Source organism: Asterias amurensis, chromosome 22 (assembly GCF_032118995.1).
Source record: "Asterias amurensis chromosome 22, ASM3211899v1".
In the NCBI taxonomy this organism is placed as follows: Eukaryota; Metazoa; Echinodermata; class Asteroidea; order Forcipulatida; family Asteriidae; genus Asterias; species Asterias amurensis.
The window spans coordinates 4,645,724-4,664,000 of NC_092669.1; the positions used below are offsets into that span (position 1 = coordinate 4,645,724).

At 37.5% G+C, this 18,277-nt stretch overlaps 1 protein-coding gene across 4 annotated transcripts in view; it reads left to right on the forward strand.

The window, feature by feature from the left end:
* Positions 1 to 15,666: 15,666 nt before the first annotated feature.
* The window catches only part of LOC139954010 (immunoglobulin superfamily member 10-like), a 72,973-nt gene continuing 70,362 nt past the window's right edge, over positions 15,667 to 18,277 (forward strand). For all 4 annotated transcript variants that reach the window (XM_071953639.1, XM_071953640.1, XM_071953642.1 and 1 more), the window contains exon 1: positions 15,667 to 16,305. In XM_071953639.1, coding sequence (XP_071809740.1) covers positions 15,940 to 16,305 — 366 coding nt within the window. In that variant the 5' untranslated portion in view covers positions 15,667 to 15,939. The remainder of the gene's footprint in view (positions 16,306 to 18,277) is intronic.

Below are 18,277 nucleotides of genomic sequence, written 5' to 3' on the forward strand. Positions count from 1 at the left end.
TAACTTTTTTTATTGTGTTCAGCTATATCAATAGCCCACTGCGTAACTTTAGAGTTTAAGATCGCAACTAAAAAATTGACTACAATTTATTTCTTGAAAAGCAAACGCCAAAGTGAAATGTAAAAGTTTTATTTTTCTGGTCTATTAAAAGAATAAGAGTTTGAAAGAGAGAAATAGTTCGAGAAAGAAAAAATAGGGGAATCAATGTGTTGGTGAAGAGGTTTTAAAACTAATGGTTTAGGCCCGCCGATGCCTGGTCCTTGATAATTTTACCGAGACGAACACATTACCCTGAATTTCACCGAGCTTCAGAAACCCCAAACCTTCTGGGATAAATTCAGCTTACTTGGTTAAAATACAAAGTTATAAGCGAAGTTAGAACGTCAGAAATCCATGTTGTATACTCCTTTTGCTGGTTCAGTGGCATGGCCACACATGGGCTAACTGTGTTTTAAACACTTCTGGCTGTGATTATAAATCATTCGTTTAAACACCCGATGTGTGATGTCCACTCATCAACCAATCGAAACGGAGAAACTGACCCAGGTATTAATTATGAATATTGATTAAAACCACCACATCAAGCTATCATATCGTTACCATATGAAATTAATCTTCACATAATGCAAGACATAATCTTCTTGATCTGAATTTGAGGTGAACGGTAGTATTAGTGTTATAATGTGACTCAACCTGCACTTAGCAACCTTGTAATTAAACTAGAAGTGCACCATCGCAAGCAATTTTTGGTATCAGATTTAATCTTCCTGGTGAGCTTAGTTTAACAAGCAGGGACCCCACGTGCAGGTGCCAGGATGCCGGCTCCACACTCTTAACAAAAATCAGAAATTCATTGAAACCACGAAAGGGTAAGGCTACCACTTTGGTCGAAAATAGGCAGAAATTCATTTAAATCACAAGGGGTGTATGCCTGAAATTTTGTTGTCAAAAAGGGGCTGAAATTGGATGAAATCACAATTATTGGGTTGATATTCGTATTTATTGCTTGTATTTAATACTTTGAAATAGGACACTTGGTCTGTTGGGGAACACATTATTTTTTTTAGAGCACAACGTCTGGGAAAGCTCGAAAAAAAAAAAAAAAAAAAAAAAGAGTAATGAATAATACGAAATAGTTGTACTATAATAGCTTAAACTGCCGCACCCCTCCGAATACACACTGATAACAAAGTACTTCGACCACCGGTTGTTAGAGTTCACGTAAACAAACACGTCACAGAGGTCAAGGGGTCAAACACTCTCTCTCTGGTGAGTAATTATCACCTGATTTAATGTGGATTTATGATCAGGACGGATTTATATTCGGGTGCTTTATGCTCTGTAAAGGGCAGTGACGGGTTACGAATACTAACTGGCCCTCCTCTCGGCACTTTCGAAACGGCGGCGCAGTCCCAGCTCCGGGTTGCAATTTTCGTCAAACTAGCCCCTGTCGTATTATAGCCCTATTTGTATTATAGGATTCCTCCTCTCTGTGCTGCTGTACACAGATACATTAAAAAAGCAATTATCCAAAAGTAGCCCTGGCGGCCGTACACGTTCGTATTATACTACAGTGGATTTTTTAATGGAGATTTTTCCCCTCTAAATCCTATATGGGAACCTACCCAAGCTATCAACAAAAATCAGACAGAGAAGGATGCGTTTTGCTGGCCACTGCTTCAGGAGCAAAGACGAACCAGTGTCCAATATTGTTCTGTGGACCCCTAAGCATGGGAGGAGGAAATCTGGTAGACCGGCAATAACTTACACTGACATTCTCAAAATAGACACGGGACTTGAATCAACAGATTTCAAGTCAGCAATGGGGAACAGAAAGGTTTTGGGAACCATCGTGATTCGAGGACATCACTCGACTTAAGCAAGTAAGCAAGCAAATCGAATAAAGAAAGGGAATCTTTAAAACAAAACAAAACTCAGAAAAATTTGTTGAAGATGGCAATTTTGATGCAGGACTACATAAAAAAGATGCAGGGATTAGAACCCAAGCATTTCAATATTACATTAGAACCCAAGTATTTCAATATTACATTAGAACCCAAGCATTTCAATATTACATTAGAACCCAAGCATTTCAATATTACATTAGAACTCAAGCATTTCATTATTACATTAGAACCCAAGCATTTCAATTATTACATTAGAACCCAAGCATTTCAATTATTACATTAGAACCCAAATATTTCAATTATTACATTAGAACCCAAGCATTTCAATTATTACATTAGAACCCAAGCATTTCAATATTACATTAGAACTCAAGCATTTCATTATTACATTAGAACCCAAGCATTTCAATTATTACATTAGAACCCAAGCATTTCAATTATTACATTAGAACCCAAATATTTCAATTATTACATTAGAACCCAAGCATTTCAATTATTACATTAGAACCCAAATATTTCAATTATTACATTAGAACCCAAGCATTTCAATTATTACATTAGAACCCAAGCATTTCAATATTACATTAGAACCCAAGCATTTCAATATTACATTAGAACCCAATCATTTCAATATTACATTAGAACCCAAGCATTTCAATTATTACATTAGAACCCAAGCATTTCAATTATTACATTAGAACCCAAGCATTTCAATATTACATTAGAACCCACGCATTTCAATATTACATTAGAACCCAAGCATTTCAATATTACATTAGAACCCAAGCATTTCAATATTACATTAGAACCCAAGCATTTCAATTATTACATTAGAACCCAAGCATTTCAATATTACATTAGAACCCAAGCATTTCAATATTACATTAGAACCCAAGCATTTCAATATTACATTAGAACCCAAGCATTTCAATATTACATTAGAACCCAAGCATTTCAATTATTACATTAGAACCCAAGCATTTCAATATTACATTAGAACCCAAGCATTTCAATATTACATTAGAACCCAATCATTTCAATATTACATGGTGTTACCGCAAACCTTTCCATGTCGTATTTCCACCATGCAAAGTTTTAAATATTTTAGACAAGGACCAGGGCCCAATTTCATAGAGCCGCTTAAGCACAAAATTTTGCTTAAAAAATCATTGCTTAGTAAAACTACATCACCTGCTAAGACCCCACTCAATTATTATGCTAAGTAAACAACAGATAAATACCAGTCACAATCAATGTGTATGGCATGACATTTTGGCCAGTAACATGTGTAAAACAAGCGAGCTATTTTTGTGCTTGAGCAAATTTTTTGCTTAAGCAGCTCTATGAAATTGGCCCCATGCCAAGAGACCAAGACAAAGACCAAGACAGTATATCCATGGAGAAGGGACATTACCAAGACCATAAGACCCAGTGAACCAAGTGAGACGAGACTTAGACCAGGGGCCAATTTCATAGCGCTGCCAAGCACACAAATTTGCTAAGCATGAAATTTCTTCCTTGATAAAAACAAGATTACCATCAAAATTTCTACATGATTTTCAGGATAAGCAAACAACAGCTAAATACCAGTAACAAGCAATACGCAACAAACGGAAATCTGGTTGGTAATCCTGTTTTTATCAAGGAAGAAATGTCATGCTTAGCAAATTTTTGTGCTTAGCAGCGCTATGAAATTGGGCCCTGGTTCCAGTTTCATAGGGCTGCTTAAGTGCACAAATTAGCTAAGCACAATTAAATATATGCTTACCAGAATAAGCCACCTACCATGAAACATGTCAACCTTTTGGCTTGTAACTTGATTGCGTCAAACAGGATGGGCCAATGAGCATTTTTTTATTTTTTTATTTTTTTTTTACTTCTGATGATGCAATGATGCATGTGCAATATAAGTGTAAACTATAACTAAGTCCCCAAATAAATATAGCGCGCCTTTATTATTTTCCTGGATTTTTTCACCTGTTTATAAACAATTAATAGTAAACAAAATTTGTTTATTGGAAACTTTAGGTCCAGACCTGTGTGTGTGTTTTTTTTATTTTTTTTTTTATCACAGATGAATAAAATATATAACAACAACAAAAACCCAATTGTTTTTGCTTGAATATAACAAAAGCAACGTTAAGTGCGGATGGTCAGTTCTACAATTCTCCCTTTTTTTTAACTGCATGTTCATGTTTCCCTCTGGTGACAATGAATTCGAACACTGACCGCGATGAGGCCTGATACTTCTGTAAATTTCTGTGTTTTCCTCGGCCTACTTTCCCGCCAGCTTAATCACGGTGTTCCTGAGTACACATTTTGCCCCAGTAAACCTACAGCTGTCTTGTATCGAGGTAAAACAAACCATGAATATGATATATGGAACATGTAATTGATTTTTAAAGCTCCACCGAACCTTAACTTTTGGTGCCAAATGGCAGAGTACACTTTCATACACAGAAATAAGGGGGACTTGTGAAAATGAGGTTGATGTTGTTGTTATGTTATTGTGAACGATGTTGAAGTTGTTGGTGTTGCTGTTTTTTTTTTTTTTTTGGGCTACTGCTGCTGCTGCTGCTGCTGTTGTTGTTGTTTTTGTTGTTGTTGTTATTGTTGCTGTTGTTGTTGTTGTTGTTGTTGTTGTTGTTGTTGTTGTTGTTGTTGTTGTTGTTGTTGTTGTTGTTGTTGTTGCTACTGGAGTTGTTGCTATTGTTGTTGTTGTTGTTACACCTGAAGTTGTTACTGCAGTGTTTGCTGCTACTGTTGTCGGTGAAATTTATGTCTTTCTTGAAATGGATGGTATTAGTTGATGCTGTGTTTTTGTTTTTTGATCGAGCATCAAGTTATTGAATACAACTGCTTTCAGATAAAAGCTCAAACGTAATATTGTCCCGGCCACTTTACAAACCATGTATACCGGACCTTTAAAAACATAAGTACTCTAAATTGTTTATATTATTTCCCCCGCCCTTGCATATTTCTACCGTAATATAATAGAAAACCAAGGAAATGTAATTTCATATAAAAATACACAAATTATTTGTCATAACAGCCGACACAAGCAATAAGGCAATGCCCCGACAAAAAAAACCGCCACATAATTCCCGCCATATTTTCTTTTTTTCAGCGCCAGCTCTGGAAATGTCGGTTAAGTGAATTTCAAAAAAACACTCGAAGCGAAAAGTGTGATGAGTGGACGAGAGGAAAAAAAGGTGAAAACACAAATTTTACAAAACCCTGTTTTTTTATTTTTATTTTGAAGGGGAAAAACTTGGAATGGATTTATATTTTAATCCACAGAAGGCAAGTAAGGATTTGGATTGACAAACCCCGGCTTAGCAGAGAACATGTGTGCAGTAATCCACCCTTCGGGTTATCTTCTAACAATTTTCTTTTATAGGCCTATATATTCTTTTTTCCATATGAAATATATTTTACATTAAAAGGTTCTGCATGTCAATCTTTATTTGCGACAAGCCTGAGGTTTTTCTTCGATTTTTGTAAGTTGATCGACCTGGTTGAGAAACACAAACACAACCCTCAAGATAATATTTTTTTCCCCGTTTATTTTCTGGAAGGGTTGTTATTTTCAGAATTATTTCTGGCTAATGTCACAAGTAATTTAGAAGGTTTATATTTATACAAATTGTGTTATTAAAGACAGTGGACACTATCGGTAATGGTCAAAGACCATTCTTCTCACTTGGTGTATCTCAACATATGCATAAAATACCAAACCTGTGAAAATTTGAGCTCAATTGGTCGCAAGATATTACAATGAAAGAAAAAAAACCTTGTAACACGAAGTTGTGCGCTTTCAGATGCTTGATTTCGAGACCTCAAGTTCTAAGTTTGAGGTCTCGAAATCAAACTCGTGGAAAATTACTTCTTTCTCGAAAACTACATCACTTCAGAGGAAGCCGTTTCTCATAATGTTTTATATTATCAACCTCTCCCTATTACTCGATACCAAGTAAGGTTTTATGCTAAAAATTATTTTGAGTAATTACCAATAGTGTCCATACTGCCTTTAATAGATGGACAACAAGAATAATGGGTTGGCAACCAAAGACAGGGGAAAGGAAAAGAGGTAGACAGAGAAGAATATTGAGAGATGATATTAGGGATAGAAATAGAAATGGAAAAGAAAAAGAGGTAGACAGAGAAGAAGATGGAGAGATGACATCAGGGTATTTGCAGGAACAACATGGATCAGAACTGCAAGAAGTAGAAGCGAATGGCGTTTACATGAGGAGGGCAACATATTACACTGGAAAAGAAAAAGAGGTAGACAGAGAAGAAGATGGAGAGATGACATCAGGGTATTTGCAGGAACAACATGGATCAGAACTACAATAAATAGAAATGAATGGCGTTTACATGAGAAGGGCTACCATCTTACACTGGAAAAGAAAAAGAGGTAGACAGAGAAGAAGATGGAGAGATGACATCAGGGTATTTGCAGGAACAACATGGACCAGTACTGCAAGAAATGGAAATGGATTGCATTATGAGGAGTGTTACATCTTACACTGGATGAACACAGCCTAAATGATGATGATGATGATGATGATGATTTGTGTGGTCACTTAAAAGCTTCTGAGAAAGACTCTGCTCGAAATGTAATTGTAAATAGTAGGCCCCTATTCATGTGCTTTTTAGTTTTCACTTTGTATGTAATTATATCCAATGGAGCAAAAATTAGTGGATTTTTTTTATGATGCGGACAAATTTGATCTATCTCAAACAAAATGTCAGACCATTAACTATTTTTTGTTGTTGCATTTCTACCATATAGATTCTATTTTAAGATCCTTGGGATCAGCAGTATCAAGCACTTCAGCTTCCATCAAAGATATTTATAATTTTATTTGTGATTATCAGTTTCAAGGGAAGATATGTGTGGTTATCAATCTTAAAGCCATTGGACACTTTCGGAACAGAACAAAACAAAGTTCACAGATTTAAAAATAACCTATACATGGTTTACAGAAAGTAATGGTGAAAGACTTCTTTTGAAATATTATTCCATGAAATACTTTACTTTTTGAGAAAACATTAAAACAATTATTATCAATTCTCGATATCGTGAATTACGGATTTATTTTTAAACACATGTCATGACACGGAGAAACGTGCGTAGACAAGGGTGGGTTTTCCAGTTATTTTCTCCCGACTCCGATGACCGATTGAGCCTAAATTTTCACAGGTTTGTTATTTTATACATACGTTGTGATACACGAAGTGTGGGCCTTTGGAAAACACTGTTTACCAAAAGTGCCCAATGGCTTTAAAACCAATGACAATAAACCTTTCGGTTAGAAGACTACATCAGCTTTTTATGAAGGATTTTGATAATTTGTTTTCACCATTTTAAAGTTAAGTTACTTTAGAGACTCCCTCTCTTCGGAAATGAGTGAAATGAAAACATCAACTTTTTATGAAGGATTTAGAGAAACAATTTGCACCATTTTAAAGTTAGGTTACTTTAAAGACTCCCTCTCTTCGGAAATGAGTGAAATGAAAACATCAGCTTTTTATGAAGGATTTGAGAAACAACTTGCACCATTTTAAAGTTAGTTTACTTTAGAGACCCCCTCTCTTCGGAAATGAGTGAAATGAAAACATCAGCTTTTTATGAAGGATTTGAGAAACAATTTGCACCATTTTAAAGTTAGGTTACTGAAGAGACCCACTCTCTTCGGAAATGAGTGAAATGGAAACAAACCCTGAATTTGACCCTTGTAGCTCCTTATACCTGAGATTCATACTTTCACGGTAAAATTCCAGAGCCTTGTTATTCAATCCGTCTTATACCATCAAAAAAAAAAAAAAAAAAAAACACAGTGAAATGTCACTCAACGCCTCCTGGCGTCAGTTGGGACACCCCGGGTGTACAAATTATCTAACAGCCGTCACTTTGAGGTATTCTGGTCATGCCTTGACCTTGTCGTGACCTCTGTAATGGAGGTCATGACCTCAACACCGTAATATTAAAGGTGCTGTGTTGCAGGTTGTCAATAATCTTTAAAACATCAACAAACATTCGTATAGCGGTTGTGATCGCTGGATGCTAGATTGTGTTGCAGATTTTCGTTGCTTGCCAAGTTAAAAGCGGCATCATCATCATTCATCATTCGATTTGAATATTCATGACGATTGATGTGACGTCATAGCCGCAAGGTAGACCTACGTGTACCCTGTTTACTTTAAGACTGTGCTGAACTATTGTGTTGGACTATTTGTATCGGCCGCAAGTCACTTTCGGTTTTATCATCAAAGTTTGATGAGCACACCGAAAGCGACTTTCGGTTTTCGAATTGAGAAAAAGGAATTACAACTAAATTTAGACCCGTGAAAATTGTGTATGAGAACGGCACATGTGAAAGCCTCTATGGGCAGCTACTACTCCTAATAATAACAACAACAATAATGAATATTTATATTGCGCAATATAATTATATTGAAGTCTTATATAGACGTATCTACCCAACAAGGTCACTTAAAGGCAGTATGGACACTATTGGTAATTACTCAAAATAATTGTTAGCATAAAACCTTTCTTGATTATGAGTAATGGGGAGAGGTTGATGGTATAAAACATTGTGAGAAACAGCTCCCTCTGAAGTGACGTAGTTTTCGAGAAAGAAAGTAATTTTTCACAATTGATTTCGAGACTTCAAGTTTAGAATTTGAGGTCTCGAAAACAAGCATATCAGAAAGCACACAACTTCGTGACACAAGGGTTTTTTCTTCTTTCATTGTTATCTCGCAAATTCGACGACCGATTAAGCTCAAGTTTTCACAGATTTGCTATTTTATGCATATGTTATGCATATGTTGATATATATGCATATGTTGAGATACACCAACTGTGAAGACTAGTCTTTGACAATTACCAATAGTGTCCAGTGTCTTTAAGGCGCTTAGTATATACGTTTATACAGAAACATAGTTTATTGAAGTTCTGAGACCCAATTATATGTAGCACCTTATAAGGGTTTGCAAGGTGCTACCTAATCCATGTGCCCAAAGCGCATGAACAGATAGATGTTAAATTTGAATCGGGATATTAAAAGAATAATCATTTTGTTCTTTACCCATATACATTCCTACAGAAAAGGAGAGAAGAGGGAAGTTGAAGGGAAAGAAGCGAAAGCAAAGACTTCTGAAAAGCTGTTTGAAACAAATGAACTTTAAATCTGTCTTTAAATGTGTCCACGGACTTTCCCGAATGTGTTAGGGAAACTTTTTTACTCTCTTTGTGTTTGTTAAAACGGCGTTTATGCAAGGGTTCGATACAGCGACGTTTATCCAGTAAGGATGTATTGGTGTTTGATACAACGACGTTTATTCAGAGCATTGTTCGTTATAGCGAAAGAAACGGAACCTTTCGATTTATATAAACTGTGGACTAGTCTGGCTCCAGTTCTACAATGTCTATGACCTACTTATGTAGTGATCTATACTCCGCCTCAGGGGGTAGTCATTGATTCATGACTATATGGCTGGTCGCTGAATGGAATCTCAAAGTGCGTCACGACATCGAATTCTGTTTCATTCAAATTGAAGAAAAAGAAGCAAAGTATATGGGAGGGTTTCTAAATGACAGAGCCTACAAAACTAGATACTAGCCCTCCGGGTGAAAAGAATTTAGACTGGAACTAGACAAATAGTTCACGTCGTGTGTATATTATCATTTAATATTGGCATGAAGTTGATATGATTAATATCTATGACTCAAATGTTCAGCTGTGATCCATTTTTTGTTTTTTGTTTGTTATTACCCTGATTCTAAAACTGTACGTACAGCAATGGCATATTTTCAACCACAAGAAAAAAAAGGATATTTTATTTTACAAGAGTTTACAATAAATGCGAAAGTAACAGATACAAAAAATAAATAAAGAAGATTACACAATACATTCGCCAAAGACGGGACAATTATCACATTTTTGAAGTATACAAAAGAGTCAACTTTCTGTTCAGGTTGATTAAATTGTGACACAAGATCTTAGAAGCAACGGTGTTGGAAACATTAACTGTCGTTGTTTTAGCTGTATCACTTCATAGAGAGTTAACAAACCAAATACATTAAAAGACTCATTTCCATAATTATAAGAGATGTACCTTATCTTGACTCAAAGACTGCAAATCGAGCATGCAGCAGATCTCGCATCACCAATAATATTCAGAGTAGAGGAAACAGACGCAAAACAGTTTGGGAACATTGTACATTATCTTGATTCAAAGACAGTAAGCATACCAGTAGCAGCAGTTTTGCCAACGTTAACAATCTTATGTTGTACCTTATCTTGATTCAAAGACAGTAAGCATACCAGTAGCAGCAGTTTAGCCAACATTACCAATGTTGTTACTTATCTTGATTCAAAGACAGTAAGCATACCAGTAGCAGCAGTTTAGCCAACATTACCAATGTTGTACCTTATCTTGATTCAAAGACAGTAAGCATACCAGTAGCAGCAGTTTAGCCAACACTACCAATGTTGTACCTTATCTTGATTCAAAGACAGTTAACATACCAGTAGCAGCAGTTTCCATCATTGTCAATGTTGTACATTATCTTGATTCAAAGACAGTAAGCATACCAGAAGCAGCGGTTTTGCCAACATTACCAATGTTGTACCTTATCTTGATTCAAAGACAGTAAGCATACCAGTAGCAGCAGTTTAGCCAACACTACCAATGTTGTACCTTATCTTGATTCAAAGACAGTTAACATACCAGTAGCAGCAGTTTCCATCATTGTCAATGTTGTACATTATCTTGATTCAAAGACAGTAAGCATACCAGAAGCAGCGGTTTTGCCAACATTACCAATGTTGCACATTATCTTGATTCAAAGACAGTTAACATACCAGGTCACCAAGATCAGCACCAGTTTTGTAACTTACAATGATGTCATATTTTGATTTATTTAGGTGAAAGTACATCATGGTTTTAGAAGAGTAAATCACTGGACTTTGCATTCCACATGACCAGAGGAAGTCTTCCAAGTATGCCCTTTAAATAACTTAGACTCGTCACCTGCTGGTTGAGCAAATGTCACCATAATTACACTAAACGGGTAGAAGTTTACGGGGCATGTATACATGAGAACGCTCTCGTGCGGGCAAAAATAGTCTGTGCAGAGGATATAGCACGTACAGTACAGACCGGTAGAAGATAAGGGAGGTGTATATTATACTTTTAAAGGCAGTGGCACTATTGGTAATTGTCAAAGACTAGCCTTCACAGTTGATGTATATTAACATATGCATAAAATAACAAACCTGTGAAAATTTGAGCTCAATTGGTCGTCGAAGTTGCGTGATAACTATGAAAGAAAACCACCCTTGTCACACAAAGTTGAGTGCTTTCAGACGCTTGATTTCGAGCACCTCAAATTCTAATTCTGAGGTCTCGAAATAAAATTTGAGGAAAATTACTTCTTTCTCTAAAATTACGTTACTTCAGAGGGAACCGTTTCCCACAACGTTTTATACTATCAACCTCTACCCATTACTCTTTACCAAGTAAGATTTTTATGCTAATAATTATTTTGAGCAATAAACAAATAGTGTCCACTGCCTTTAAGTATGATACAGACAAGTTCCTATTTTCAGTTATGGCTTTCTATATCTATATATTTTTATAAAAACATAATTCGGTTAAACATTTATTACACAATGAGTATACGTCATCAAAGAAAAAGAAACTCATATGTGTATGATGATTGGAATGAATGCACACTTAGTCTAAACAAAATCAATGGTGTTTCATCCTTTTATGTTTCTTGAAACCCAAAGGATTTGAATATCATGTTGTATTCTTACCGAAGTCAACGATGAACCATCATTTTTTACGACAGGATTCGTGACGGCAATTTTACCCAATCTGCAACTAGCCGTACTCGTCATTCGCCCGCAGTGAATGAATCACTCTCGAGGGCTGAGTAATGCCAGTTCCTTTAAATTGACATTGAGATCAATTTCAATTTCGATGGAACTTTATATCATTGCAGTTTTTTTTTACTAATAGAATCTAATGATGCATAGTTAAATCCTTCTCTCTTGTCATACAGATCGATCGGTAGTCTCGATCGCCTGAAGATCATGCGCTCATATTCTCGGAAGAGATGACTGTATCTTCGTCAAATACTCTCGGTTGGATTTCGTCATGCAGCTTTAACTGTAACTCCTTTTTTTTGCCGTTTCCCCCCAGTTGATCACGTGGGCAGAGTGTGTTTTTTGGATAGGGGACTTGCTTTATTATTATTACTTTTTATTTAGGAAGACTTGATGTTCCTTTATTATTACCACTTTAAACCCTGCAGCGAGGGACATATTTAGTTGCAACGCCCCTGTGTTTACTGAAAACTAGAGGATTGCACTGAGTTAACTTTTCTAAAACACAATGATGTAAGCCTACTATCCCTCTACGATTTGTCTTTTGTGAACATATCGATATGTACGAGTCTCGATCGCTTAGATCACGCTCTCATATTCTCGGAAGAGATGACTGTATCTTCGTCAAGTACTCTCGGCTTGACTTCGTCATACAGCTATAAAAAAATAAAATAAAATAAAAATCGAAAAACATAGGTCCGTTTCTTCAGGGAGTTGACCAAAGTGAGGAGAGTGTACTTTTGTGAGCGAGAAGTGATTGTGAAGAGGAATCTCATCGTGGGTTATAGGGAGACCTGATTTGTCTGTAAAATTACCACATTAAAAGCACTGGACACCTTTGGTATTGTCAAAGATTCTCACTTGGTTTTGTACCAGAATATGCGTCAAATAACAAATCCTTAAAAGTTTGGGCTTGGTGATCGAAGATGCAAGATAATAATGACGGAAAAACCCATAAGCGCCTATAAAACCGGTGTTTTTTGAGGCCAAACTATGATGACGCAAAGGAAAACGCACAGCTACGCGCGGCACACATTACCAGCCAATATGCTATTATTTGGAGCCTGAACATCTGACGTCACATATCGTGGCTCGTGAACAATGCCAGAGAGTGGCCTCGAGCCTAGGTCAATCCGCGTCCATAATCACCTTTCACCTAGATTCATAATGCAGACAGGGACTCCCGAAAGTACAGCTTCCAAACGTCACCTTAGACCAATCAAAACACAGATGTTGGATTCGTTCGGTAAGCTTCCCTGGGTCGACTCCGCGGTGCTCACTCGGGTGAGCTCCTGACAAGAGCTAATCGAACAATCACACTCGCCCTCTCGTGGTGACGGCGTGCACCTCAGGTCACCCCCAAGTGACCCACTCCACAAGCAGGGCACTGGGGGCTGACCCGGGTGAGCCCCATCAAAGCTATTCGAACGTACCGGGGAAGACCGGGGTCCCAGGGACACAGAGAAGCTAAACGAACGCACCCACAGAGAGCTTACGCACTGCAAGTTTATCCGATGAAGTATCCAATGAAATCACTGGATCTTAAAAGCAAGTATCCTGTATTTATTCTTACGGATAAAAACAGGGAACCAGTCTATATTGTTTGGACCTCCACATGAGGGCGCCCTAACGACACAATCAACATAATAGGTCTAATTACAAAATGAAACAATAACAACGACACATCACGATGTGTGCACGATACCAAAATCCTACACCGTCTGGAAATGCAGCATGCTGTTATTTTGTTTGACAGTTTTATATAATGTTATTGCCCGGGGAAATTCACTCGGAACGTCCGTGGAGAATTTACAGAAATAAATCTTTGCTTTTGAAACCCAGCAGCCATAAATCTAAGTCGTTAATACATAGCTTTGGATCGATCCATATTACAGTGTGGGAAGGTATGGAGAGTTTGTTGCGAGAGAGTGTGGTAGTTTCGGTATAGTTTTCAATGGTCTTGTCTATAAAGATAATATAAATAGGGTAATACACTGTCCTACAATTGCAAAGGTCGTTGGTTCTAATCCAACCCGATTAAAGGCAGTGGACACTATTGGTAATTACTCAAAATAATTATTGGCATAAAACCTTTCTTGGTAATGAGTAATGGGGAGAGGTTGACAGTATAAAACATTGTGAGAAACGGCTCCCTCTGAAGTGCCATGCCTTCATGATATAATATTTTGGTAGAAAAGGATTTGAATGAATGTGCTCTTTCAAAATCAAATGATCATCAGTTTATGACATGTTTCTTGAAAACAAGAGGTTTGGAATGAATGTACTCTTCCAAAAACCAACATACGGTTGTACCATCCCTTTATGGAGTGTGTTTTGAAAAATAGAGGATTGGAATGAGTGTACTCTTTCAGTAATCAATGATGTACCATCCCTTTATGATATGTCTTAAAAACTAGAGGAATGGAATTAATGTACTCTTCCAATGACCGTCTTGTTATGATATGTTCATTAAAAGCTAGAGGATTAAAATAAATGTACTGTTTCAAAAACCAACGCTGAACCATCCCTTTATAATGCCCCTTTACTGAAGGACTGGAATGAGTACACTCTAAAAACTGAAGGGTTGAATCCAACACTTGCATGAGTTCGGTGAGTGACTACACTTTGAAAGTAATGGATCTAGCGTTTTGTTAAATTTAGCATTTTAAATTGTTTGATCCAACGTAAAAAGGGTTGAATCAACAATTTAAGTGTTATTTCAACATTTCTCAAAACATATTCTTTGAGTTGTTGGATCAGCTTTTTAAACGTTTAAACTGGCACTTAAATTGTTGACTGAATACTTTAAAATGCTGGATTTAACATTATAAAATGCTGGATCCAACACTTTTAAAGTGTAGTCACTCACCGAACTCATGCAAGTGTTGTATCCAACTCTTTAGCTTTTAGAGTGTACACTCTTCCATAAAACAACGCACCATCCCTGATGTTTCTTGAAAATAAGAGGACTGGAATAAAACTGTACCTCCCAAAACATTTCTTTTATTTCATAGGGTCTACATACCTACATTTTACAACACACCGAGTGCGCTGAGCTAGTGTAAGTCTAGTGTTCGGAATAGTCGTTAGTTCTGTTGTGGTTTGCCATGTCAAAAAAACAACAACAAAAAACAACTTGCCCGCCGGCGTTTTATTTCGGCTTTGGGTTCAACGTTTCATTTATTTCTCAACGACGGGATTTTCTAAAGGGGAATAAAACAACTCAGGGCTATATGTTTTTGTAACAATATCACATTTGAAGGGAATTAAAAAGCAACATTCCTGTCAGCTAAAAGGAAAAACATGAAATTAAATAATATTGAAAGGTATAGTTTATCCAGTATTAAAGTTGAACGGTGAAAAAAATAGATATAAACAACAAATTGATAGGTAATTGAGAGAAAAAAACACAAAAATTGTTCAGTCTACAATTTATAAAAACTCAGATCCTCCGAATGCTCCTTTCCGGAATGGTTATGTCCCGTAAGAAGGACACACCTCGATAGGAATACACAATAAATGAGAAGCGTTTCTACACTAAAACTTCTCAGATTTAAAATTTGAGTCATAACAACCGATACCACATAGCTTCGGAGTGAAATGTTCCTCAAAATGCTCTATACTTTCAAAAGCTGCTGTAGACTTCTAGTTATAAGTTTGTATTGCCATTAATTTTAAGAGTGGTTGCCTAACATTATACATTCTCTTTAAATCATTGTACATCAGTTGGAGACGAGAGGAGGTCTTAGTGTCCACCCCTCTCTCCGTGAATGGAACGTCCTTGATGCTCGCAGGGCATATTCACTGCATGTACATGTACACCTGCGTTGTCATTCGACACAGACAGTCGGTGCGTGCAGTACACCACCGCACACCTTTCCCCCATCACAGTGTGGTCGAAGTCAGAGAAATTTCAGCAGCACTCGATCATCGCGCTGGGGTTCTTTTATGCCTTCTCTCAAATCAAAGCTAACCGGCTCTGAAGTGGGCGGTATTTGGTAGTTTTCTCTCCACAAAAGACTTCGATAATAGTCATTTATTTGAGGGGGGTTGTTCTACGCCACTGTGACGGCAGCTTTTTAAAAAAAGAACTCACTTGCGACGTCAAGTTTGAGAGAGTTACGATGGCTCGCGTTTGTTGTCTCATTTTTCTCCTCTTGCTGTCGTGTCTGCTCCTTGCAGAAGCCGGGAAGAGAGATCGCGGGGAACGGGTACGAATTCGAAAGAAGCCTAAAGGTGGACAGTGCGAACGGATCAAGGAAAACCTCTGCATCGGTTCCGGGTTGCCTTACAACCGGACCCGTCTGCCCAACGTGTTCGGCCACAACAAGCAGAAGCTGGTTGGACGAGCCCTGCAGGAATACCGTTCCGTGGTGGAGTCTGGATGTTCACCGTACATCCGAGCGTTCCTGTGTGCATCGTTCCTGCCGGAGTGCCCGAGACGGAAGAGACAGGATCCACTACAGCCATGCCGGTCACTCTGCGAAAACGTAAGTCATTTTAACTCAAAAGTATGTATAATGAAGAAGGTCCGGTTTGGATCGAAAGCTAATGCCATCTACCCAACTTATTTTGTTGCTGCAATTTGATATGTTTTTGTGTTTTATTTGTTTATGCCTCTGAAGAAGGCCCTGTTTGGATCGAAAGCTAAATCCATCTATCATACTTATTATGTTGCTACAATTTGATAAGTTTTTGCGTTTTTTGTGTTTATGCCTATTTGGATCGAAAGCGAATGCCATCTTTACCCTACTCATACAAATACATACTAAATATATACATCAAATTAAATCGTCTTCTTTCAAAATTCACAGCGCTCCTTACATTTCTGTAGAGCTATAAGTACAGTTTTCAGAATAAGAGTCAATAAAACTTAAGCGTATCTTTCTTCTGGGCAGACTGTTTCGTACCATCAGGCACTCATAAGGCACTCATATCCTCCTCAATATTTCTCGATCGCAATTTATTAAACTGTTGACGAGCCAGCACAATGCATCCCGTTCTTTTCAACGTACAGGCAGAAGCTACAAGGCATGCTTAGCAATCTGTGTGCATTGGTGTTGCCGTGTTGAAGTGAATCTTATTGTGTTGAAGTGAATCTTTTTTTATTTTTTTGTAAGTTCTAAGACATGTTTATTGTGATGAAACCAATGATGCCTTGTACAGACCCATTTGTATCCTGCCTGCGGTAAAAATAGTGTCATACCTAGTTGAAGTTCATGTTTCTACTTTAGTACGCTTAGGGCCAAAATTGATGGCACTCACAGCTTGGTGCAAATTCTGCGCTTACGGCAAGAAGAATACTCGCGTTCGAAAGCATACGTAAGCATATAATTCTGTGTTAACAGTGACCTGACCTACATTGTGCCCAGGGCCTAAATTCATGGAGCTACTGAAGTAGAAAATATTGCTCAACAATTTCCTGCTTAGCAGAAATGAGCAGGACACCAGTCACATATTTTACACGCGACAAGGAAATTCAGCTGGTAACCGTTTTCCGATAAGCTTATTTGTTGTGTGCTGAGCTACTCTAAGAAATCGGGCACTGATTTCCATCTTAACGACTTGGTGGTTGGTTTAACTTAACTACTCGACGTTTCAAACTGTCGAAATCATCATCTTCAAGAGTTATCTTGAGTAAAAAAAAACAGAACCTAAAAGCAGTGTGACATGTTTGAGAATTGACATGTAAATATTTATATAAATTGAAGTGAAGGAATTTGTTTATACCCATGCTACATGCATAACTGTATCCCCAAAAAATTCAAAAGGTGAGCGATACTAGTAGAGAGCAGACTAAAAGTTGGCACTGCGGAAATTTTGCGTGCCGCACAAGGAAATCATCCATGCGCATCCACAGTGCCGCCAGTGCAATTGTGTTGGTTTTTAACGACGGATATAAACCCAATTCAGCGTCGATTAATGATAAATAATTGACATAATCGATAGGGACATTGATAGGGGTTACTGGTTGGATCGAGACCTCTGAAAAATAAAAATAATAAAAATAAGGTAGGGACTGCAAATAACCTGAAGCGTCGACTGTTCCATTTTGTTGGAGGTGTTAAAAGGTTGGAATCCAATCTAAAAAAGTTGGCATTTGTTTAGATTTTCCCTGCATGGCTGATCAGGGAGGTCTCATTTTGTGTTTTACAATTTTTTTAATGAGTAAATCTGGGTTGGAGGGTATGGCTCTTTACAATGTCCAGAGACATTCCAGACCATTGATGGGTCAGTATGATCCGAAGCATGATCAGAAAGGGATCAGCATGACCCGTTAAGGGGTTATTTGACCAGGGGTCGATTTCACAAAGAGTTATGACTCGTCTGATCTCGAGTTGGGACGAGTAACTCGTCCTAACTTACGATTAATCTTAAGGTCGGCATGATACAGTGCAGGGTTGGGACTAGTCCCAAGTCCTAAGATTAGTCTTAAAGGAACACGTTGCCTTGGATCGGACG